This window comes from Solea senegalensis, linkage group LG5 (genome assembly GCF_019176455.1).
Source record: "Solea senegalensis isolate Sse05_10M linkage group LG5, IFAPA_SoseM_1, whole genome shotgun sequence".
Lineage (NCBI taxonomy): Eukaryota > Metazoa > Chordata > Actinopteri > Pleuronectiformes > Soleidae > Solea > Solea senegalensis.
In genome coordinates, this window is record NC_058025.1 from 24,533,788 (window position 1) to 24,559,683 (window position 25,896).

General features: G+C 42.4%; 3 protein-coding genes across 3 annotated transcripts; 2 read left to right on the forward strand and 1 right to left on the reverse strand.

Annotated features, from left to right (window-relative positions):
• Positions 1–217: 217 nt before the first annotated feature.
• LOC122769243 (poly [ADP-ribose] polymerase tankyrase-1) lies at positions 218–14,538 on the forward strand. Its single transcript, XM_044025629.1, has 28 exons — positions 218–755; positions 2,240–2,464; positions 2,622–2,717; positions 3,058–3,094; positions 3,320–3,395; positions 4,701–4,721; positions 6,120–6,214; positions 6,299–6,365; positions 6,768–6,954; positions 7,203–7,324; positions 7,423–7,514; positions 7,631–7,709; positions 7,844–8,015; positions 8,111–8,190; positions 8,428–8,573; positions 8,674–8,839; positions 8,929–9,148; positions 9,464–9,573; positions 9,773–9,961; positions 10,300–10,546; positions 10,645–10,727; positions 11,249–11,369; positions 11,484–11,581; positions 11,750–11,824; positions 12,004–12,109; positions 12,202–12,388; positions 12,799–12,955; positions 13,048–14,538. Exons 1-28 carry the CDS (start codon positions 311–313, stop codon positions 13,132–13,134), a joined length of 3,786 nt encoding a protein of 1,261 aa, XP_043881564.1. The 5' UTR covers positions 218–310; the 3' UTR covers positions 13,135–14,538.
• Positions 14,539–14,958: 420 nt separating this feature from the next.
• On the forward strand, positions 14,959–22,906 carry idua (alpha-L-iduronidase). Its single transcript, XM_044026524.1, has 14 exons — positions 14,959–15,408; positions 15,695–15,835; positions 16,703–16,785; positions 16,934–17,041; positions 17,160–17,255; positions 17,371–17,573; positions 18,062–18,241; positions 18,783–18,999; positions 19,836–20,045; positions 20,136–20,257; positions 21,581–21,706; positions 21,815–21,891; positions 22,063–22,163; positions 22,253–22,906. Exons 1-14 carry the CDS (start codon positions 15,230–15,232, stop codon positions 22,351–22,353), a joined length of 1,944 nt encoding a protein of 647 aa, XP_043882459.1. The 5' UTR covers positions 14,959–15,229; the 3' UTR covers positions 22,354–22,906.
• Positions 22,907–22,976: 70 nt separating this feature from the next.
• LOC122769733 (purpurin-like) lies at positions 22,977–24,382 on the reverse strand. The gene is made up of 6 exons (XM_044026525.1): positions 24,297–24,382; positions 24,070–24,184; positions 23,844–23,980; positions 23,646–23,758; positions 23,346–23,558; positions 22,977–23,226 (listed from the first exon to the last, which is right to left on the reverse strand). Exons 2-6 carry the CDS (start codon positions 24,181–24,183, stop codon positions 23,216–23,218), a joined length of 588 nt encoding a protein of 195 aa, XP_043882460.1. The 5' UTR covers position 24,184; positions 24,297–24,382; the 3' UTR covers positions 22,977–23,215.
• Positions 24,383–25,896: the final 1,514 nt, after the last annotated feature.

Here is a 25,896-nt window from a genome sequence, read left to right on the forward strand (position 1 = left end):
ATAAAATCCGACGAATTGGGTAAAAAATACGTTATTTCATCTGAAATGATAATGATTGAAGAAAGAATAGAAAGAATGGCATCATGGATATCTTTTTCTTTTTTTTGGGGGGGAAAATATAATTCCGGGTACGTATAATATCTATCCGGAATAACTATTAAAATGTTAAAACGTCTTGCCACACAGTTCATTTCTGAACGTGGAAGGACGTCCAGGCATTTTCCACAATGAGAGTAAATCAAGACAGGAAACACGACCACTTTCACCGGAAAGGAGGAGCAGCTCTTGTTGTCGCCTGAGAGCTGCTGTAATGGCGGTGTCTCGTCGCTCCTCGCAGCAGCAGCAGCAGAGTGCATTACAATCGCCACCAAGAAACGGCTCTCTTTCGGGCCCACCTCCGGCCTCTCCGCCGGCGACTCTGCTCTCGTCGGCCGTCGGAAGCCCGGAGATTGAGAGGGAATGTAGCGGAGGGATCGAGATGGCTCTGGCCTCCCCGGACCTACCAGCCCCTGTCCTGGCGAGCAGTGCGAGCTCCACTACGACAACCTCTGGCGGCGGCAGCAGCATCTCGAGCCCCGGCTCCGGAGCCTCTAGTCCCACGGACGGTAGCAGTGGCATCGGCGGGGCATTCAGGGAGCTGTTCGAGGCCTGTCGTAACGGAGATGTTTCCAGAGTGAAAAGACTGGTGGATTCCGTAAACGTGAATGCGAAGGACATGGCTGGTCGAAAATCAACTCCCCTTCATTTCGCTGCGGGTAACGAAGAGCTAAGCTAATGATAACAAAAAAAAACATTGTTTTTGTAGCTAAGTCGGTGACGTAGTTAATTAGCTACGTTGTTGTGTTTTGGTTGACGACGGACGGATCTTATCCTGTCATTCTTGCTTTTACATGTTGTAAACACGGTTTATCGCCTCCCAATTAAGTAATAGTCTGGTTGAGATAAGCAGTTAGTTGTCTCGTCATCAGACAGTTATCATCAATATTCACTGAATTTCTCCCATATAATAATGCTTCCCTGCTTTAGCTTAGCCAAACGAAGACGTCAGTTCATGTGTAATTATAGCGTAAAATGCAGCGTGTCCAGGTTGCGTTAGATTAGGCTCTGCTGAATGCCCACTATGTTGTCATTAAATGGTAGCTGTGTGGCTTGTGCATAATGATACTGTATCATAGGTTTATTTCTCTCAAGTTGAATAGTTACACTCACCTGCCACTTTATTAGGCTGGACTCCCATTTGCCTTCTCAGTAGCCTAAAGAGCCCCCTGCACAGCAGCCATTTTGACAGTTGTAAATAAACAAATGACTGATGGTGGAGTTCTATTTAGCTTCCTCAGTTTCAGGCTGCTTGTATGGTCACCGTCTCATTGTCCTTTCTGCTTGAACGAAACATAGGCATTGTCACTGTGATTAGTTACACCTGTGCTTTTTTTTCCTGCTAAAACTTGTCAAAATGGCTGCTACGCAAAGGGCCCATTCACGACGGCATAGATCCAGCCAGGTGCAGAAAGCATTTCTCAGAGATGGTGGTCCATGTTGACATGACATCATTCGCTGCAGGTCTGTCAGCTGCACATGCGAATCTACCTGAGCCCAGAGATGCTCATTTGGATTGAGAGCTGGTGACTCTGGAGGTCATTTGAGTAAAATGAACTGATTGTCATGACAAAGAAACCCGTTTGAGATTATTTGAGTTTTGCAACATGGCACATTATCCTGCTGGAAGTACCCATCATTAGATGGCTACACTGCAGTAAAGGAATGGGCATGAGCAGCAACAATAATTGGGTAAATGGTGCTCAATTGGTTCCGAGAGGCCCAAAATCTGCCAATAAAAACAAAACACTGAAACCACCAGCCAGACAAAATGCAGTGGGGCTGTGCTTTCCTGTGGTTTACACCAAATTCTGACCGTACCATCAGAAGATCGAAGGAGAAATTGGGACATGGCCTATTTTGATGAGCCCCTGCAAATTGTAGCCTCATATTTCTGTTCTTAGGAGACGAGAGGTGGCGCACAGTGTGTACTGCTGAAGCCGATATGCTTCTAGTTTTTTAACTTGTCAGCTAAGAACGAGAAACATCACCACAATCAATATTTTCTCTTGAACCGACAATTCTCTGGAAACCCTAGAGACTTTGAATATATTGTTTATTTTAGATTGTACAGCCAATGGTAGGTATATTCACTTCTCCCAGCGTCTAACAAAATTTTTACTGCGTTTCAATCCTGTTTCAGGTTTTGGAAGAAAAGATGTGGTGGAGCACCTCTTGCAGACAGGGGCCAATGTTCATGCCAGGGATGATGGAGGACTTATTCCACTGCATAATGCCTGCTCTTTTGGACACGCAGAAGTTGTCAGCCTCCTCCTGTGTCATGGTGCAGACCCAAACGCCAGAGACAACTGGAACTACACACCGTTACATGAGGCTGCCATCAAGGGAAAGATAGATGTGTGCATTGGTAAGGATCCCTGCTGATTATGTGCAAGCATGGACAATTCTATAGATCTGAGATTTATCAATTCAACTTTAGCTAACGTTCTTTAAAAGCAACCTGTTTTTTACTGACTGGTTTTCTGTCTATCTAATGTATTTTTATCTACATCTCTTTCACCCAGTGCTACTCCAGCATGGAGCTGATCCAAATATCCGCAACACCGATGGCAAATCAGCTTTGGATCTAGCTGATCCGTCAGCCAAAGCTGTTCTCACTGGTCAGTCCCTTCAGGGGGTTATCTGTCACATTTTGATTTTTAGTCATTTAGCCAATATAACCACATATTTGTAACGCTGTAATTACTGCTCTGAGCTCTACATTCACTCACAAGAAAGTACACAGGATTCCTTCCCGACACCAGTGAACCATTATTGTACTGCATCAGAAGTGTGAAGGCTCACACTTGTGGTTGTAGCCTGGCGTTGGAAGATTGCTGCAAACGAGAGTACTTCCATTTATCGAACAAACATGAGCAGTAATCCAGTAACAGTTTGCATCACGTGTTAACGTGAATATTTAGCCTGCCTTGCTCCAATCTTGTTTATTTCTCTACTCAGGTGAATACAAGAAAGATGAACTTCTGGAAGCAGCAAGGTGACTATCAGACTGACCGTTAAATGCTAATGTTTGCTGGACAAAGTCATTCTCAGCTGTTTATGGCTAAAATATGATATAAGAAGATTGCTTGACATGAAATGTAGCAGTTTATCCTGGCTGCTATTGTTTTATACATACATATTTATGATGATGAACAGTTGGTTTCATCCGGTATTTTGTTCTTATCGCATAGTGACACCAGTCTTCTCATTGTAATTACAGGAGTGGAAATGAAGAAAAGCTGATGGCTCTGCTCACTCCATTAAATGTCAACTGTCATGCCAGTGATGGCCGCAAGGTAAACGAGCCACTTATACCGCACCACGTTAAAGCGGACACATCAGTAACCACACATAGTACTACATTTTTAAAAAAAATAGCACAAGTATTGTGAGTAAGTTTGTTTAGTGCTGAATCATTTTGTGTGGCGCAGATGCAAAGTGGATTTGTGTCAGTGGATTCGTGGAAAGCTGTTAATGAGACTCATTAACCGCATAAGATCCCCTAACGGCGTGTGTGGAATGGGATTCAGGTCCCTTCCTTTTTTCTTCCTTTCTGGAGCTAAGTTAGACAGACCATTCCTTTATTCACAGCCAAGTGGTTTGGTTAATCATGTTTGGATCAGCTGTCTAGAGAGGAGCATCTGTTCTCCTCTTCCCCGTGATAACTTTTTCATGCCAGGTGCTGGAGTGAAGCTATTTGTTATCTTGAAAATCTATTTGGCGACACCAGCCCCAAAGATCAGAAGACGAGTCTCCAGTCGTTGTATTTTAAAGTAGTTTACATTTTTTTTCATCTCATTTCAATGTAATGTCTAGTGTTTCTAGTGTTTCACTCCATGAATAAAGGCTCTGTTGATATGAGGCCATGATATGATTGTCTGGCAGGTGACGAAACAGATTTCCTTTATATATATATATATATAGAAGCACTTAAAATGTATCTTCTGCAGCTCATTTAGGTGTAGGAATGTTTTTTCGTTCCCGTGTTGAGTCAGATGCAGGATTTGTATCCCTTTCCCCTGTTTTTTTTGTTGTTTTTTTTTTAATCCGTCATGCATTACTGTTCTCAGAGTGCAAGGCATTTTCTGTCTTATCTGGCAAAATTACCTTTTCCTACCGTTTTTGGAAGTAGCTCACAAAAAAGTCAGCAGCTCCATCGTGCCATTAAAAACCCATTGTCCCAAACCGCTTAAGCGTATTTCAGCGTCGCCTGAAATACAGCATTAACACATTTTCTTCAACAGGAGTTTAATCATTGCCAATGTCCTTCTTTTGTTGCAGTAGTTTCAGACTTCGCTCGGTCTCGACCAGTGAAGATTAGTCTGGGTGCCATTAACCTTATTTGCCTTTTCACTTAGCCTTCGTGAAAAAACCGAGCCGCAGAAGTCACAGTCACCCTCCAGCTATTAACCCTCTCTGGCCTTGAGTCACATTGAATTTCAAGCACCACATTTGAAGGATCAAACAGTGATTATAACTAGAGCCTGTGTTTCTGAGACGTAGGAGAGGGAGGAAAGAATTGCTGTTTTAAAGATACTGTCATTTTGTAATTTTTGTTTCATTTTGTTTTCCGTGTGACTCTGGCAACATTTGTCGATCAGTCAACATCCCAAAAAATGCTGGTAAGTTAACCTTGATAACGGCCACTTGATTGATGCACTGTTGTTGTGATCTTGTTGTTTGTTTGTTTTCCTTTTAACTCATTGTGTTGTTTTATCAATAAACTGGCTGTCACTTGTTAATTGCACATCATGGACCTCGGTGTACGGGGTCACTCATTTATCTTCCCCCGACGCTCCTCTGTGTGTGTGCGCGTGTGTGTGAGACTTGGTGTCATGGTGAAGACTCGTCTTTTTTGGATTTTCTGGAGAGGAGCTCAACATGTCCACTGCCTGCTTTTTTTTTTCAGCGTCTGTCCTCTCCTGCACACTCACCCACACTTCTTCACCTCTCAGTCACGTGCTCTTCCGTCAGTTTCTGATTTGGTTTCTGGTTTTCATGACGATTGCTCACTCATGCATGCCTGATGGCCTGCCCCTCTGCATTTTTGTCAGGCCAATCTTGAAAATGTGCCTCTGTGAGTTTTGTGTCTCCTTCATGTTCCCTGTTGGATCCGTTGTTGTTGTTGTTGTTGTTGTTGTTGTGCCTTAATGAATGGACTGTATTTCGCCTGTCATTCTCATGCTATGCTACCCTTTATGGTAATGACTTCTGACTGCTTTTTGATTGCTCGAGTCATCCCACGTTGCCTCCATGATCCATTTAATGTAATCACTGTGGCTTGAGATCTAACAGACCTTCTGGGTTTTAGTCATATCATTGCATGCAAACTGAGATGACCGATGTCCCTCCTTTTGATTATGAGCTTAACCTGACCTAGAATTTTGAATGTAAACATTTATTTTTTAATGAATTTTGCAGCTTTGCTAGACTAACATTTATCTTTTAACGGCTTGCAGATATGCTTTCTGACACTTAACCTTTTTGTTATACCTTTTGCATCCTATTACGGTTGGGGTTCTATAGCACGTTAGCAGGTCTTTCCACTTACACAACTTACATGCAGATTAAATCTTATTTATTCAAGCTTTCAAGAATTTAAGTAACATACATAAAAATAGCCAAAGCTCAAAGATTGTCATTCAGAAGTAAACATTACATTTAGCTGCATAATCTCCTCTATAAGGATTTAACTAACTATATTCAGAATTGAACAGGCTATTGTATCCCAACCATAATTTGAATTGGCCATGGAAAAATCTAGAAGTTGAGGCAGAAGAGTAAAATTTGCTTTTTGTTTTTTACTTTACATATTATTTTTATTTTGTTCTTTGCTGAATTTGCCCACAATCCATCGACCTTGCATCATTTCTTCCATCTATCTGCAACTTACAGAGCATAGCCTTCCACAGCACTTTGCTTTTGGCTCTAATCAGCCACTTGCTCCCATGGCCAGCGACAGCAGTTCACCCTAAAGTACCTAGAGATCTGTGTATACTAACAATCGGTTATTTTTTCAGTCAACGCCCCTCCACCTGGCTGCTGGCTATAACCGGGTCCGCATTGTTCAGCTCCTTCTCCAGCACGGAGCCGATGTTCATGCCAAGGACAAAGGGTGAGACCTCGAGGACACGTGAAGAACAAACTCTTTGTTCCGCCAGCTTTATTGACATTAACATTGGCTTTCTTGTCCCTCCAGGGGCCTGGTTCCTCTTCACAATGCTTGCTCCTATGGTCACTTTGAGGTCACTGAGCTTCTGTTGAAAGTAAGAACAGTCTCAGTTAAAAAGGGAATGTGCTTTCCATTTCTTCATTGTAGATAAATGCATCTTGTCTTCAACGGGTTAGTGTGGGATTTTGAAATGATTCCTCTTCCTTTCTGAACGGTGCAAGGCTGGAGATCAGGCAGCATGCAAGTCACGTTCATTTAATGGCTGCTATTTCATTGTATTTACATTATAATTTTATATAAACTGTGCTTCAGTGGGGAAAGGATTTATATATTGAAGTTTTCTGAGCATGGTAGGGTAGTGTAGTATGAAACATTTAACAGTTAGCCAGCTTTACCAGCTAAACCAGGAAATTTAGATTAATAAATGAATAAAACTGCCATCTTATAATATAATATAAACGCATTTTGATTGTGACGTGCTGCTCTCTCTCTGCAGCATGGAGCTTGTGTGAACGCCATGGATTTGTGGCAGTTCACTCCTCTTCACGAGGCCGCGTCCAAGAACAGAGTGGAGGTCTGTTCCCTGCTGCTGAGCCACGGGGCCGATCCCACCCTGCTGAACTGCCACAGTAAGAGCGCTGTGGACATGGCCCCCACCCCGGAGCTCAAAGAACGGCTCACCTGTAAGTTCTCCTCACCACCCACCTACACACAAGATGAATGTATGAGCAACAGCTGTTGAATATGATCTGCTTCATCCTTTTTACAAGTCAAAATCAATGTAGCCTTTATTTTGTTTTTACCGCGTTGATCCCGTATTGTTTGCAACTGTCGAATCTGAGTAACGCTCACATTTCCACTCGTCTTGACAAAATGCACTCACACACGTAGACGTCACTCAAACTTAGTTTTCTTGATTTCTTTTATGCAGACGAGTTCAAAGGTCACTCACTACTGCAGGCAGCTCGGGAGGCAGACATGGCCAAAGTGAAGAAGACGCTTGCTCTGGAGATAATCAGCTTCAAACATCCTCAGACCAACGAGACAGCTTTGGTAAGAACTGTCTTGTGCAAAGTAAAAGTCTTGCCAGTCGTTAATTTAACACTACATGGTCTTTGACAGTAGAGTAAACTAATGTTGATTTCTTTCAGCACTGTGCCGTGGCTTCCCCTCACCCAAAGAGGAAGCAGGTGACAGAGTTGTTGTTGCGTAAAGGTGCCAACATCAATGAGAAGAACAAAGAGTGAGTTTGGTGCTCTTAGATTTTGCTTTAAGGGCAAAAACATAAAAAAGACGCCTATCAGAACAGAACTGGCCTAGATTATGGAAAAGTGATTTCCTGTCTGTTATGTTTTCCAGTTTCATGACTCCCTTGCATGTTGCTGCCGAGAGAGCCCACAACGACATACTCGAGGTGCTGCAGAAACACGGAGCAAAGGTTTGTTTGTTTGTTTGTTTACTTTATTCCACATTTGTTTAGTGCAGCCAGCTTTTTGTGGAGGTCCAGGTGTTCCAGGAACCCTCTCTGGTTACCGTATGTAAAAATGTGTCCTCTGCCTCCTCTGACTTCAGGTAAATGCTGTGGACACACTCGGTCAGACGGCTCTTCACAGAGCTGCACTCGCTGGTCACATCCAGACCTGTAAGCTGCTGCTGAGCTACGGTGCTGACCCCTCCATCGTATCTCTGCAGGGATTTACCGCCGCTCAGATGGGCAATGAAGCCGTACAACAGATTCTGAATGGTAATCAAAGCCAGTGTTCAATTTTGTTAAGTGTAAGAATGAACCTATGAAATTTCCTGTTGCTTAATCAATTTCTTTTTTTTTTCTTTGTTTAGAAAATGTTCCCACACGTAATTCTGATGTGGACTACAGATTTCTTGAGGCAGCCAAAGCAGGAGACCTGGACACAGTGCAGGTAAGTCCACTGTGTTTTAGGCAGTTGTTTCATTTGTTCAGAGAATATTTTCACTTGCCAAGATTGGCAGCAAAGCTACTTTCACAAGATTGTAATAGAATCTTTATTTCTCACTCGAGTCTTATTTTTACGCCAGTTGCAGCAGATTAAAAATTAATGTTCTAATTATCTCGTAAAGCTGTTCAATTACTGCTCGGTTGATTTGCTCATTTGTCACGTTGTCTCTGTGCACGGCAGCAACTTTGCACCCCTCAGAACGTAAACTGCCGGGACTTGGAGGGCCGCCACTCCACTCCTCTTCACTTTGCTGCTGGTTACAATCGAGTGGCCGTGGTTGAATACCTGTTGCACCACGGAGCTGATGTCCACGCCAAAGACAAGGGGTGAGTTCTTCGTCTACCGTCTTGAAATGTGAGAATTGAAAGACACTCGGTCCTCTTCTTTTTAAAAATGTGACTTTTGTTTTTTTTCCTCCTCCTCCAGTGGCCTGGTCCCTCTCCACAACGCATGCTCCTATGGTCACTATGAAGTGGCTGAGCTGCTCGTCAGACATGGAGCTTCAGTCAATGTGGCCGACCTGTGGAAGTTCACCCCACTTCATGAAGCCGCTGCCAAAGGCAAATACGAGATCTGCAAGCTGCTGCTCAAAGTAAGGACCCATTACTGTCCTGTCAAAAGTGTTGTTTTTTTGTCCTCTGATTTGTTAGTGTACGATAATTAACTGTTTGACCGGTTCAGCACGGAGCAGACCCTTCCAAGAAGAACCGTGATGGCAACATGCCACTGGATATGGTGAAAGACGGAGACACCGATATCCAGGACCTGCTGCGAGGTGACGCCGCCCTGCTGGACGCTGCCAAGAAGGGCTGCCTTGCCCGAGTCCAGAAACTCTGCTCCCCTGAAAATATCAACTGCAGAGACACGCAGGGACGCAACTCCACACCACTCCACCTCGCAGGTAATCACAACTAGCTGCTCTAATGTGTGACCGAGTTTTCCATCTTTGTACCAAACTGAAGTCTGAACACACTCTGAAAGGTTTTTGATAGTTTTTAACAGTTTCTTTGATGTTGTTTGTACTTTGGATGTTTCTTGCTTTTATTTTTTATATGCGTTGCGCTTTGTGATTCGAGAGGCAAAAACAGTCAGACAAACAAACATGTTTTGAAATAAATAAGATAACCTGATAAAGCAAAGAACATTTTCTTTAGAATTAAAATGCTCCATGCTCCTTGTGCGGAATTTTCATGCTTTTATGTCGCGTTTGTTTCAGCTGGCTACAACAACCTTGAGGTGGCAGAGTATCTGCTGGAGCATGGGGCTGATGTCAATGCCCAGGACAAAGGCGGCCTGATCCCTCTGCATAATGCTGCGTCTTATGGGGTCAGTGTCAACGGCATGAACACAAATACTTGACTACATCAAATTCAGATCACGCGGCCTCTGATGTACAGACCGCAGCATGTCCGAATTGCACCGTTGTTAAAGATGTCATCTTCAGCTTCAGTTGTTTTCATTTAAATTTGGTTCTGAGGTTGAACAAAAAAAAAACCATGTTCTCTGTGTCCTGTCCTCTTCACAGCATGTGGACATTGCAGCCCTTTTGATCAAGTACAATACTTGTGTGAATGCTACAGACAAATGGGCATTCACTCCTCTCCACGAGGCAGCACAGAAGGGTCGAACGCAGCTCTGTGCACTGCTACTGGCTCATGGAGCCGACCCCACCATGAAGAACCAAGAGGGCCAGACGGCTCTTGACCTGGCCACGGTAACAGCCTCTATCAGCAGTATAGGATTATTATAAATTGCCCAATTCATCATTTTGGCTGGACACTGGCTACAATTGTGCCTGACGCCTACTCTGCTTCTGTCTGTCATGTGGAGACACGTCACGGCTCTGCATGGAGACTTAAAAAGCATGGTTGCTACTGGCTAGCACAAATTATGGAACAATGTCTATATTTACTCAGAGATCAGAGGAACAGCTATGTGATGCATTCAGTGACCCTCAGAAATTCCAATACCTTTGCAAACGCACATGCAGTCCACTAATGATTTGCATTACAGATGAGGTCATCCTTGGGTCCTTGTTTTATTGCTTAACAGGCTGACGATATCCGGGCCTTGCTGATGGACGCCATGCCACCAGATGCCCTGCCCAGCTGCTTTAAGCCCCAGGCCACGGTGGTCAGCGCCTCCGTCATCTCCCCTGCCTCCACGCCATCCTGTCTGTCGGCCGCCAGCAGCATAGACAACCTGGCCGGGCCGCTCACCGAGCTGGCGGCTTCTGCGGCTGCCAGCACCTCCGGCGTGGCAGATGGAGCCACGGGCAGTGACCGCAAGGAAGGGGAAAGTAAGTGTGTTGCACTTGGAATAGAAACGACAACACGTGTAAACGCAGAATGTATCGTATCATTGTCTTCGTGGCTCACTTTTCATTCATTTTCATAGTGACAATGTTGGACATGAACATTAGTCAGTTCATGAAGAGCCTGGGCCTGGAGCACCTGAGGGACATCTTTGAGAGGGAGCAGGTGAGCGGCCTCATAATATAATTAAAACTGCAGTGCTTAATGTTTTGTTGTTGGTGTTAGTTTTCTGATGTAAATATTATTCTTATGCTGCGTCTGTCGAGCAGTAATATCAGACCTGACTGAAGGAGCCTTTGTGTGTATACTGCAGCAGCATATAGGCGGCAAACCAACTTTGTGTTCACTCGTTTGAAAGTGATTTATATCCAACAGACTTTTAATTTTTATTGTTCTGAAGTTAAGGCATGAATCACCTCATGTTAGTGCTTTGATGTCTGTCACCTCCAATTAGACTGTATTTATTTTGAATGCAGCGTGTTGAGACTAACCCTCTGCTGGTTGTCAGACATTGAGAGGAATTTCTAATAAATTTGTGGAAGATTACATAGACCAGAATAACTGTGGTGTCTTCTCAAATAAAAATATTGCTGATAATTGGAGCAAACTGACAAACAGCACACTTCAGTGGATTGTATTTTTGATCATAACACTTCTCAACCTGTTTCATTATTTCCATCTTCTAGATCACCCTGGATGTGTTGGCTGATATGGGTCACGAGGAGCTGAAGGAGATCGGAATTAACGCCTACGGCCACCGACACAAGCTCATCAAGGGTGTTGAGAGGCTGCTGGGCGGCCAACAAGGTCAGGATGCAATCCTGGATTATTATTTGTTTTCTATTCTCGTTTTATGACCACTTGCTTTGCTGCAGCACAAGGAGAGAAAGTTTTATTTTTGACTGCTGTTTTGATTTTCAGGTGCCAACCCATACCTGACATTCCACTGTGCCAACCAGGGCACCATCCTGATAGACCTCGCTCCCGATGACAAGGAGTACCAGTCTGTGGAGGAGGAGGTGAGGCCTGACTTAATGAATTAGCATCATAGTATAGTTATAGCATTAGTATTGTTTATAGTGTGGTTTTAGCTGCGGGCAGTAGATAGTAAAACTTGATAGACCGGTGGTTGATTGCTCCTAACAACCTGCCTGATCGTATCATGACGTTTTTGTTGCGTCACTTAGATGCAGAGCACCATCCGAGAGCACAGAGATGGAGGCAACGCTGGCGGTGTGTTCAGCAGATACAACATCATCAAGGTCAGAACCAAGAGTCTCATTCTACTTCCTCTGTCTGTTTTGATAATCCACCGATCACTGATCAACATATTTTACAGAAACTGTTTGAATGAAGAGCGCTCACACGCGTCTGACCTCATGTACTGAGGGTAACAAAGCAGGCGTAACACTCGTTTGATGTGTCATATTGGGGCCAACAGATTCAGAAGGTGGTAAATAAGAAGCTGAGGGAACGCTACACACACCGGCAGAAAGAGATCGCCGACGAGAACCACAACCACCACAACGAGCGGATGTTGTTTCACGGTAACAACACACACACGCCATGATCTTGAAATATTATAACTTGCTCACTGTAGGTATTTGACAGGCGTCTATTTCTTCTCCTCTGCCTTCAGGTTCTCCGTTCATCAACGCCATCATCCACAAAGGCTTCGATGAGCGCCATGCCTACATAGGAGGGATGTTTGGAGCAGGGATCTACTTTGCGGAGAATTCCTCAAAGAGCAACCAGTACGTCTACGGCATCGGTGGAGGCACAGGCTGCCCGACACACAAAGACCGCTCCTGTTACCTGTGCCATAGGTAACTTTGACTCAAACTGTTATCTTTTTTGTGTGTCTTTTTCACAATAAAAGACACAAAAAGGACAGATTAATAAATAGTTACAGTGCAAATTCAATCGTGTGTACCCAGACAAAAATGGATAATAGATAAAAATACATATAAATCTAAAAAGCATCTATAAGGGAGGCGGTTGTCTAACCCTCATTATTATACTAATGGATTTAACATATCTACAAACAGTCAAATGTGTCTTTTCAGTTTAAACTTGAGGCATCTCCACAGAATCTAACAATTCATTTAATCTAAAGTTCTTTATTAAGTTTTTTAATTTAATTTCCCACTAAATCACAACATTGATTGATGCTTTGGTTGTAACGCTACTATTTCTGTCTATTCACTTCTCACTCTCTCTCCTCAACCGTCAACAGGCAAATGCTGTTCTGCCGAGTGACCCTGGGGAAATCCTTCCTGCAGTTCAGTGCCATGAAGATGGCCCACGCTCCTCCAGGACATCACTCAGTCATCGGGCGGCCCAGTGTTAACGGCTTAGCCTACGCTGAGTACGTCATCTACAGAGGAGAGCAGGTAAAACACAACTTCTCACCCCGAAATCTTACGTAATCCCATAATAACGAAAATACATGTGAGGCTCATGATGTGTCATGTCTTTTTTTCAGGCCTACCCAGAGTACCTCATCACCTACCAGATCCTTAAACCAGAGAGCGCTGCTCAGACGGCTGCAGGAGCTGAGCAGAAGTCATAGTTACCCAACGTGTCTCACACTCACACACACTCACACACACACAGTAAAAGGACTTGATGCCTGTTATTTTCCTCCTTTGTATTGCAAATGCCTATACATCTTTTATTTACCAAACACATTTCCAGTCTCTTGTAGAAGCCATGGTGACCAGTGTTTCATGAGCAGATATGCTGTATAATATTCTCCTACTCGTGGTGATGACACTTTTTTTTGCCATCAGCTGCATGTTGTTACTACAGAAGCATGTAAGGCCCAAAAGCGTGTGTGGGTTAGTTCCCCTCCCCCTCCCCCCACCAATCTGAAGGATGCTTATCGAGACTTTGAAGTATCAGCATTAACAGTTTCTTCACTTCACTCATTGTTGTCTCATGCCTTGTGACTGGAGAATCATCCTCTCACACACACACACACATACGCTCGTTGCTACAGACTACTACTGCCCCACTGTATCTGGGTTTATCATGTACAGTATGGCCTCCAGTAACTGTGATTTTTTTTTTTAATGCTAAATTATAACACTACTAAACAGGTAATGGTATATTGTTGCTGTGCTGAAAGGCTGACCTTTGCCCCAAGAACACTACAACACACTAAAGTGAAATCTGACATGTTCTGCTGGTTTTATTCAGGGTTGGACACGTTCAGTTAAGAAGGTGCTCGCTGTCAAATCACAAGAGTTGAGATCATTTTATTGCCATAATTGATTCATATGAAAAAGGACATGTGATCAGTAGCTGCGGATGCTGTTCATTAAAGGTGTTACATACGTCAGTACTTCAAGCCGTAGAGCTGTCGCCATGGTCTTATAGACATCCAACACGCAAGGATTTGCACTTTTACATAGAAAACCTATTTAAGTTATTTTGAATTTAAATTGCAAATTTGCGGGAAAAATATTTGTACAGGTTGTGTAAATGGATGTGTATAACTGTTGATGTTAAAGAGTGTCATTGAGTTCAACTGTAAATGACATCTGAATTTTTCTTTGTGTTCATGCCCTTTGATTCTCCCCAACTTTTTTTTTAATAAATGTCCCATTAATAGCTCCTTGTTTTTTAAATCAGTTTCTTCTTTTTAAGTGTTTAAAATGTCACTGTGCTTGTTCGTGGCACGGTTTGTTATCTCAATTCATAAGATGTGATGTATTGGATTATTTTTTTTTCCTCATTTGTTGCAGGTGCTCTTCCTCAGTTATATACAGTTGAAAGCATAACATACAAAAATATTGAATGCAAAGTTTCAAGCAAGAGACACTCGACTACTTTTCTTGCTTAGTATAAAAACCGTAAACATGAACTGTGTTACGTGTTAGTATGTTGGGTTAATTTGTTGCTTAAACTACATGCGTCACACAGTTGTAGCTGTGAGTAAATCAAAGCAGATTAAAGTCCCGTTTTCTGAAAACTGCTGTGGAAGGAGGCTGTTTCTCAGTATACATACTTCTCTGTACTTGTGTACTCCCGTACTTTATACGTCACCAGCCTCAGTCCAAGTACTTTTGTAATTCACAGGTTCGCGAGCAGCAAGTACACGATTTTACCAAGTATGCATGAAAGCCACATATCCCAGAATGCATTTCGCAGGGAAAACGCATAAAAACCTGTGAAAACTCGTACAATTCTGTGTCGGGGAACGCAGTTCTGAGATCATTTGAGGCAAGTAATTGGTCGTTTAGAATTCAAAAAAGTGAATTAATATTTTAAATTATTATTTTAGAATATACAAATAAAGTATTTCACTCGGTAGGTGGCGGTAATGAGGCTTAAGTGCTTGGCGCCACCCGCAATTTACATGACAACAACAGTAGAATAAGGACGTAAACTACTGTTCCAATTGCAATGACCGTACTTGTGTACTAGTGTTCTTGGCGGAGTATGTACTCCAGTTGTACTTGTACTGTATTGAGAAACGGCCCAAGATTACAGTAGTGTCGCGCATAATATACGTCATCACTGTCAGCTGACTCACTGGCATCATGGTTACTGGGAGTAAGGTTGAGTAAAAGTTGTTGTAGAGCCTTTTTGAACTGTATTTTAAGTGTTGGCGTTTTTCCGTGCTAACGTTTAGCCTCAACATGTGTCTTCATGGCCAGTGAATGAAACGCCACAGAGAGCGGGAGGGAGTTGTTGTTGCTGCAGCAGACATGCTGTGGCCAACTTTCTTAGCTTTAGTGATTCACGTCGCAGGAGCGTCCGGTGCGTCGTATGTGATCACAGCTGATGTGGGGACATCAGTGGGAGATCTGCGACACTTCTGGAGAAGCACTGGGTTCTGGTGGGTCAAATAATATGCAGTCAGTCCTCCAGCAGGACACACAGCAGTGAGCCAGTGATATTACTGCACTTTAGTAATGAAAGACAACTGTCATTCATCTAAAATCTAAATATTTTGAGATTTAGCCGGCATCCTGGTTGCTTTTTGAGGAATTCTCTGGAAAGTAGATCCCTGCTCCAGCTGATAAACCACTGCAATTGCAATATAATGTCTTTTCCAACATCATGAAAATTCAGACATCCATTTTCATCACAGAGTTTAACACACAGTTGTTGTCTCTGTGCAGTCCTCCTCTACCTCACACCCAGGCTCACCTGTTTGACCTGAGCGTTGATCAGCAGATGAACCTGGCCTACGTGGGCTCCGTCCCCCATGGGGGAATCCAGCAGGTCAGGATCCACTGGATGTTGGAGCTGGTCACTGCACAGTAAGGGAACTTACAAAAAGAAACCACTGTAATGATACAACAGTTTAATTATTTCTCAACCAATTAATTTGAACACACCCAAAAAAATACAGAAAACATGTATGCAATTTTTAAATAACAAAAAAAAGAAAACTGCTTTTACTGGTGTCAAGTTTTTAGTGTGAACCTACCCTTGCACACAGAACGACGACTTTACCGAACACATTTCCAGTCTCTTGTAGAAGCCATGAGACTGTTGCACTGTACTGTTTATGTAAAATATGTACAACAGTGACCTTTAGCGTTACTTAAAAGGGTCAATGAAAGTGCAGGTTAATATTTTGGTAAATGTCTCCTTGTTTGTCACAACGCCACCTACTGTTTCATGCCTTGTGTTGCTTGATGTACGTAGACTAGGCCTACGCAGGACAAACGTAACCCTAACCCACGCGTGCTGCAAATCAATAAAATTGGACGAAGCAGCTCTTACAAGTTGCCGTCTCGTCTTAAGAGTCAATGTCAATTTTAGGGAAAAGTTCTTGCAAAGTCCTTGAAATCGCTGTCAATGTGTGGGAACCCTGTTGTCACATGATGAGAGGGGACAGCTTGATGATAAACAATTGTAAAAACATTATATATGTTAAATACCCAGCAACGACATGTATGAGAGAGGTAAAAACAGTTCAAAGTCTTCTCTGTTTTTTAATGCATCTCCACTTCAGACCCTCATTCTCTTCTGGTTTAGACGTTTTTGAGAGGGGTGTTGAGGCTTTTTAGATTTGGTAATGTGCTGCATTTTTGAATCCATAGCTGCAGCTCACTGTGTTCAAGTCACTGCTGTGCAGTTTTGTTTTGTTTTTAAATCCCAGCTTTCTGATTTTTTTGTAGAGATATTAAAGGACAACCTCAGTACAACTTCACTAAACTGGACCAGCTGATAGAACTCTTGTGGATGAACGGACTCCAACCAGGTACGAGCTGTGAAAATATCCTACATTAATCATTTATGATACTGTGTACTTAAAGTCATAAATCGTACTCGTCGTAATGTTTTCCTCTGGTTTCAGGTTGGAGCTGATTTATTGTCTTTAGTGTTTGATTCACTCCTGTTGTTTTTAGGTTTTGAACTGATGGGCAGCGTCTCGAACTACTTCACTGACTTTGAGGAAAAATCACAAGTGGTCAAGTGGAGGAATCTGATTTATCTCATTGCCAAGAGGTACATTGGTGAGTGTGTGGAGGATAGTGCCATTGTTTTGAACATTTTATCATTTAAATACTTTTTATTTGATAATTTAAACATTGTTAAACGTTCTCTGTTGATTTTGATGTTGATTAAAAACAGATAAATATGGCCTGGGAAGTGTTTCTCAGTGGAACTTTGAAACATGGAATGAGCCCAACAACCACGATTTTGATAATGTCACCGTGTCCTTTCAAGGTAAAAAGAACACACATATTCTTTCAAATCATAGTAAAAGTCTATGTTTCACAACAGAGTTGAAACTTGACACCACTGCAGTGCTCATGAGCAGTCCTCTGCGTCTTTTCTTTAGGATTTCTAAACTACTACGATGCCTGTTCTGAGGGTCTGCTCACTGCCAGCACTCTCCTCCGGTTTGGGGGTCCAGGAGACTCCTGTCACTCCCCCCCACACTCGCCATACTGCTGGGCCATGTTGCAGCACTGCTATAACGGCACCAACTACTTCACTGGAGAGACTGGGGTCAGGATTGACTTCATCGCCTTGCACAAGAAGGTGGGCTTTTAATCTGGACACAGCATATTCCTGATCAAATTAAACTTCGCGAACAAGCACGGGGATAGTGATGTTATTAACCTGCCTGTTAAAAGTTCTTTATTGTCATTGTTATAAGACGACAAAAGAGCACAGTATGTGTCCAAGTTGTCCAAAGTGCACGTTTGACCTGTGGAGAAAGTGGTAATTATAGGGACAGATGTACTATATGGACAAAAGTATTGAATACATTCTTTGGGATGAACTGGAACAGAGATCGTGAGCCAGACCTCCTCGTCCAACATCAGTGTTCACACAGAAGCACTTCGAAATCTTGAGGATAATCTTCAAAGAAGAATGGAAGCTGTTAAAGCATACAACGTAGCAACAATTTGTGACCTGAACGATTGAAAATTATACTTTTAATTGCACTTGTTAACTTATTAATTGAATTATTTTCTAAAACAGATGCAGTCTTTGGAAGTTGATTGACTGTCTCTGTCCCCCAGGGAGGAGGATATTCCCTGCCCATCCTGCAGCAGGAGATCGAGACGATGGGGGAGATCCAGGAGCATTTCCCGCGCTTCCGCAACCTCCCTGTTTACAATGACGAGGCGGATCCTCTGGTTGGCTGGTCCAAACCTCAGGAGTGGAGAGCTGATGTGACCTATGCTGCCATGGTAGTGAAGGTGAGGACCAACATTCAGAATTAAAACTGTATGTGTAACTTAAATATCAACAAATATCTCTAACATTCAACCATTTGACCATTGTCAAATGAGTTTATGAAGCCTTTCTGCTCCACATGACTCTCTGTGTGTTTCTTAGTATAGCACTGTACACAGGAAGTGATTCATTTTATGTCAAGACAGACAGGAGGCAACAGCAACATTGCACTAGTAAAGACCATGACTGAAAACACAGTTTTACAGTGAATTTTACTCCCTCGGTCAGGTCTGATAGTATTGCGTGTTTGCAGATTAAGGACGCAGCAACACTCTGTTTACTAAGACAAAACAGAAGCAGAATAATAACAAAAATCACAAATAAAGTTATGCTCAGCAGCTTCAAATTAGTCCAGAATCCATTATTTCATACAAAAAAATGTTTTCTTGAAGGTCAACATCAACCTTAATCATTTCACCAAATGAATTGATTATATGCAGTTTCAGTGGAATAGAAAGGATAAATTCCCAGTAACCTCTCCTTGATCCTGTTCCCTTTAAACAGGTGATAAACCAGCACCAGGAGCTGCTGCTCACCGACCCCAACAGCACCATCAACTACACCCTGCTGAGCAACGACAACGCTTTTCTCAGCTACCACCCGCACCCCTTCACGCAGCGCACGCTGACCGCTCGCTTCCAGGTCAACAACACACAGCCTCCTCACGTGCAGCTCATCAGGAAGCCCGTCCTCACTGTCATGGGCCTGCTGGCTCTGCTAGGTGAACCTCCAACCTCCATGGTTTAATATGGACCACAGTGTCATTGATTCGTGATGGAGCAATAAATAAGTAATAAGTAATAGCCACAATGTTAAAGCTCAACAATGTTTAAGTCAGAAATCATTGCACAAATTATGTCGTTCACTAATAGCCCCGTTTAAGAATAACACACGTTTTTATTTCCAATCCAATCCAAATTTATTTCCATAGCACATATGAAAAGGCAGATAAGCTTTTTGTTTGTTTATTTAATTATGTTGGCTTGCTAGCTAAAATGATAGCATGCTAGCAGATAGATAGATAGATAGCTTTCTTTTTGTTTATGTTTGTTTATTAAATTATGTTAGGTTACTAGCTAAAATGATCGCGTGCTAGCAGATAAATAGATAGATAGTTTTCTTTTTGTTTATTAAATTATGTTGCTTACTAGCTAAAATGATAGCATGCTAGCAGATAGATAGATAGACATATCTCTCTGCAGACGTCAGTGATTGGGCGGTGAATAAGGGCCATGACATCACTATTTTATTAAACTAAATATAGGGAAATTTAAAGATTCAGTAAATTGACGAATAGTCTCCAAAAAACTGTTTAGTTTATAATTTAAAGATGCAGTATGCTGTTAAAACTTAAGTTAATGCATATAACACTAAAGATTGAAAAGTTTAATTCTTTTTACTATATTCATTTTCTGTTTAAAGAAAATAAGTAGATAGATATCAGTATCAGATATATACCATACGGCTAAAGCTCAAAGATTCCTGATGCTTTGATTTGTCCCTGCCTTACTAAACATCTTCAAACCTCTGTACTATATACGATGATTTATCCTGAAGGAGAGACTCAGGTCCTGGCTCAGGTGCTGAATGTCGCAGGAACCGACAGCGGCACAGTGGGAGTTCTCGCCAGCAGCCACACGCCCGTGATGTCCGGCGGCTCAGACAGCTGGCAGGCGACGGCGCTCGTCTACAACAGCGACGACAACAGCAGCTCCACCGACGCTGATGATGTCACCATCTCACTGACGGGACTGGCCACACAGAGGAGTGAGTTCAGAACAACAGAACACCCAACAGGCCTTCAGTTCTTTCTGCTCATGAGTAGTTGCATTACTCTCCTGTCTGTTCTGTGTCCAGGTCTCATGTATGTCACATATTACATGGACAACAATGTAAGCAGTCCATACCAGCTGTGGAAGAGCATGGGCAGCCCCGACTACCCCACAGCCCAACACTTCAGACGGCTCAGGAGAGCACAGGTAAACTGTAGACCAGAGTCATGTCAGAAGAATTTAAAATGACACAAATACACACTCACTGGCATCAGAGAGGAGAGCCACCAAGTATCAGGACCTGGTCCAATAATGTACAGGCAAAAGATGGCAGGCCTGGCTGTTTCCAGTTAAAGTCAGATGCAGGGGCTTCCCGGCACAGTCTGTGTGGAACATGCTCACAGCTCTGGGAATAACAGGGAGTGAGAGGAAGGCAGCAAGAGAGCCGCTTGTGGAGTTAAACTAGGGACCAGGAGAAGATGGGCGATGTGGTTCATGGTCGAAACGCCCGATAATAGTTGGCTGCCACCTGATGACCATCTTCTCCTGGTTGAACGCTACAGTCAGGAGGAAGTACTGTAGTGTATCAACAGCAGGTACAAAGTGGCAGGAGCCACACCTGGTGTGACCTTCTGCTGCTGTAGATGATGGTCTTCTGCATGGTTGTAAGGAGTGGTTATTTGAGCAACTGTTTCTTGTTATAATTTGAGCTTATTTAATTATTTATTTATTTGAGCTGCCTGTCATCTTGAACCAGTCTATCCATTCTCCTCTTAGCTCTGGTTTGTTGCTGACTGGATATTTGTCTTTTCTTACGTCAGTTCTCTGGAGATGGTCGTGTGTGAAAATCCCTTTAGATCAACCGTTTCTGAAACACTCAGACCAGCCCTGCAGTATCTCAAGGTTCAAGGTTTCTTTATTAGTACCCAAGGGTAAAATTATTGTGCAGACAGGAGATACAGCAGTCCAAAAAATTCCAAACATTAAATATAAAAAACAAAACATTACATCATAGTTTCACAGGACAGCAAATCAATAATTCTCAGTGACCGTCACTGAAAGTGCTTATGTGCAAGTGCTGAGCAAAAAGGAGGTACCACTAATGGGGTGCATATCTTAGCCTATGCCTATTTCATTCGATAATGAAATTGCTGCAGGTACAAAGCTATTCCTGTAGTGCTTTGTTCTACCCTTAGGGGCCATCAGTCGAGGCCAGACCAGGATCTGGTACTGGTTATGCTTTTCATCACATGAACCACAGTGTTGTTCTTTAAGGTCAGTCCGAAGAAAACACTTCTGGCTTATGAGGTGAGAGTTATACACACTTTGCAAGCCATATTATCAGTTTGTGTGTGTTTTTGAATTGCAAATATATGACTTTGATATTGTTTTCAGAAAATGTGTATTCATAGATGAAGGTTATGCTCAAAGCAGCTGCAGAAGATTGTCTGTTTGACCTTGTTGGGTAGCTTTTCTTCTCAAAATGTAGGAGACATTATATTGAATGTCTGCTGTCATTATTACTGTCAGGAGCCTCTTGTTGATGGACCCTGGGATGTTCCTGCAGGAGACACACTGTCTATCAGAGCCAAACTGCCTGTTCCCTCTGTTCTCCTCGTCCATGTTTGTGCCCAGCCCAAAGCTGTGCCAGACCAGGTCAGGACCACAGCACAAAAACAAGTGTACCAGCTATTGTTCTTTCTAAAGTGAGAATTTGAAAAGTTTTTTGACATGGTACATATCCATCTCTCTATATTCGATCAGGTTAATGGATTACGTTTCATCGGGATCACCAAAGGCCAAGTCCTGATTATCTGGTCTGACCACTGCGTTGATTCCAAGTAGGTGCACACAAACAGTTCTTTTCATGTTTATGTTGTTCTCGACACAGGAAACTGCACAGGAAAGTAGAAACTGCTTCTTCTGCAGACGTTATAATTGTGGATTATAAACCAGGAGATTGAATCCCTGTCTTGTGAAATGCACTCAGTATTTAGTCTTTGTATTTGCAGATGCATCAAGACATTTGAAGTAGAGTTTTCCACAGACTGTGAAACATTCAGCAGGATAAACACACGAGACGTAATTTTTACGTCGTACGTCCACTCACCAGGTGAGAGGAACTGGGGAATTGAATAATAAGTGTGGACACCTCTGTCCAGCCATTAAAATAACACGATGTGCCGTTTTTGTGTCGTGTAGTGGATGAAGGCGTCGATGGTGTGTACAGAGTCCGAGCTGTGGATTACTGGGGAAAGCCTGGACCGTATTCCCTGCCAGAGAAGTATTCAGAGCAGCACTAGCCCAGAGTCACGTCTGATTGTATTCACATTAATATTGTTTTTTATGACCTGTTTTGTACAATATAAATACATTTTATAGAGATGAATGAGCACACTGCGCTGTTTGTTATTCAGAACGGGGTCATTTGTGATTAAATTAGTCTCATCATCTCCGCAGTCCCATTATGAGCAAACATTTATCGTTGACGACGATGCTCTGTTTGACACAAGAGAGGCATCATATATTTTAATTATTATTTGAGTTTAGGAATGTAATTGGATAATATAATTATATACAAGAGCGGTATTGTGTTTGATAATCATCATCATCAAACGTTACCAGCTCGTAAACACATCAATTTCTGATGCTCTTCCATATGTTTTGGCTTGTGAAGATTCCCCATCACATCCCATCATAATCGAAACCTCACCAATTATAACCTCAGCTTTGGCGACACTGTAAACTTTTAATGTTCATTTTGAAATGTGTGTTTGGCCATATAAAATAGAAACAAATTAAAAGAGGAAACACACGTTGAAAGGAGCTGTTGGAAAATATAAGCACATATTTGTTCAATACAGGGTTAAAATAGTAATAATAACACACTACATAAACTGTTGTTTTACAAAGACAAGGACAGCAGTTTGTTTCTTTACAAAGTTTATTGTCACCATCGAAGAATAATGACACTTTTCAGATGTTACAGCCAAGTTCCGATTATATTTTTCCTTAGATTTGGCAGCATTGATTCAAATTTGGCTTGGCGTTGAATTGGATTCCTAAGATGCAGTTAGAACATGTCAAATCATAAATATGTCTCTCCATCTTGAGCGTCTTGGGCTTTCAGTCCACTGAAATGAGGAGCTTCTCGACAACCTCAGTTTAGCAAGCTCCTGTTCAGAAGAGAAGAACTATTATTAGAGGAGTGAACACGTCATGAGTGTTTAGACAAATGTAAATATTAAATATAAATGCTGTTTTTAGGCTTGAACGTGACAGACTGAGCACATACCGGACTGCAGCACGGGCTGGAACTGTCCGGCCATGCAGATTTCCTCCTGCTTTTGGCGCACGACTCTCTGGATGGCAGGGGGGAGGCCGCGGGGGCTGCGGGAGAAGACCAGCGCGTAGCCATCGTCGCAGCTTCCATCCTCTTTCAGGGAGCGGCAGGCATAGGTGATGGCGTAGTTGTCATAGTCTGTGTCAATGATCCAGTAGTTGTCGCCTGAGAAAGCAGAGAGCAGGAGGTTAGTGTGAGCTGAGACGAGAGAGAGAGTTTGTACACACTGTAAGTGTAACTGAGGAGGCTCACCGCCACTGGACAGGTAGCTGGCCAGACCCTGGTAGTTCATGAACATCTTGCCGGGGGAGCTGGGGTCAGGCACTGTGTACTGAGCAGCCATGTCAGCGCACACAACCCAGAACCTGGATCACAAACATATACATATACACATGTATGATCTATTATTGTATTTAATATATCACATTCTACATATGACAAATCACCAACCCAAAGAGAGTGACTCTTCCTTTGGAGGAGGCCACCATGGCACCATCATCTCCAACAGTGTATTCAGCAGAGATGTTGTCCTGCAGGAACAAACCCTCGGGGTCTTTCTTCTGCAGAGCGTACCACTTTCCTGCGTACTGTTGTGACGAATAGAAACATGACGTTAATTGTTGGACAGCTTAGCTGGCTCCCTAAGTGTCTGTAAAGGAAAAGCACGCGTGCTCACTCTCTGTGGGTCGAAGTCCTCTTTGACTGTGAAGCTGTCCACCACGCATGAGGCCACGCTCTGCTCAACACAGGCCAGGAACAACGTCACCACGGCAAGGACTTGAAAATCCATTCTAGATGAAAACCAAAATGTCAATTTTTTTAATTTACATTTGCTGTTGTTTGAGGAAACCAGACCATTACTGTGACATCTCGTCTCTAACGTGACCAGCTGCGTCTCCTTACCTGAAGTGTGGAGCAAAGCTGCAGGAGGTCTTCAGTGCGGAGATGTTTCAGTGTCTGTCTCGGTTGAGGTGAGTCCGTCTTATATACTCCATGCACAGACAGGTTTTTTTTTTTGTACTTCATGAACCTAAATGCAGACTTTTAATCTACCACTAATCCAGTTAACCAAAACCCTGTTTTAAGCTGTTGAAACCGCACATTTAGCAGTGTGTGTGTGGTTTATGTAATTGTTTTCAGTGATGTACAGTACACAATCCATTGGGGTTAAGAGTAAACGGGTGTATTTTGGGCATTGAGATCTCACATGGGAACCTTGTAACAGAACCAAGTGTATATTAAGTGTCTGTTAAGTCAGACCTGAGGGAGAGTTGTGTAAAAAGAGAAGATTTAAAGTGATTTACTCAAACAGCTTGGAGAAAAGCACTGACTCATGTTTTTCTGTCACGTTATGTCAGCAGAAACTCACGTGTTCCTGTTTGGTGCCATTCACTCAGTTAAAGAACACTGATGATGCAGCCACAGCTTCATCTTATAGTCCTGAGTTTAACAAACAGGAAACAAGCAGATGTGGTGTGTTTAAGGACGTTTGGAACATGTGATTATCATCAAAACACCAAGTATGACCTTCACCTCTTTTGAGTGTCTGTTTTCCTCTTTGATGCCACGTATCCATGAGTCTAAAATGTTCTGTTTTGTGGAACTTCTTTGGGTTTTTGCTGCACCTGTCACTTTAATTTTATGGGGATTTATAAATATATTGTAAAATAATTTAAGTCGGGGAAAAAGAATAGTGAATTTACAAACTGTTTCTTAACTGGAATGCTGATGGAGGAAGAGGCAAACATTTTTTTAACCAATTCAGTTGATTTAAAAAATGTTATTTAATCATCATAAGCTCAGCAATGTTTTTTTCTGTTGTTTTTGTAGTGTACTTAAAAAAGGATAAACCGATGTAAGTAGATCACAGTAATCCCTTTAACCTCGAACGGGTTCCCGTCACCCGTCTGTGGTGATATTTTTGTTTTTAACTCCAGTAAATGTGAGTTAAGGTGAACGCTTGCCAGTAAGTCCTTATATTTTGGTCAGCCCTGGTATTGTTGCACTAATAATAACAACAACCTGTCGTGAGGACATTAAGTTTAGCCTCAGTGCTCTGACATCCAGAGCTGCTCATAAACATCAACCTGACAGAAGACATGTGGAGCTGAAGTTGAACAGTCACAGTCAAACATTCTAATTAAATCTCCAGCCAGTTTGTTTTTTTCCCTTTACTGTAACACAAAAAGAGCCCATTACATGTTAACTGATCAATATTTGTAAACCTTCAGTATTTGTAGCTAAAACATAGTTGATTAACTGATCAAGATATTTGTCAAGCAAAAACAATGCCAGGATTCAAACTTTACATCTTGTCACTTGTTAAATTTACCCATTTTATCCTCCACATTATCGTCATTATCTCTAAACCTGAAAATGACTAAATGCAGTGTATATAACCGCAGTGTCGTGGCTGTGTCCAATTTTTTCCATCAAAATGTATGTCTAATTTCATTATTATTTATCAGGAATCAGGAATATAAAAAGCGGAATTTCAAGTGAA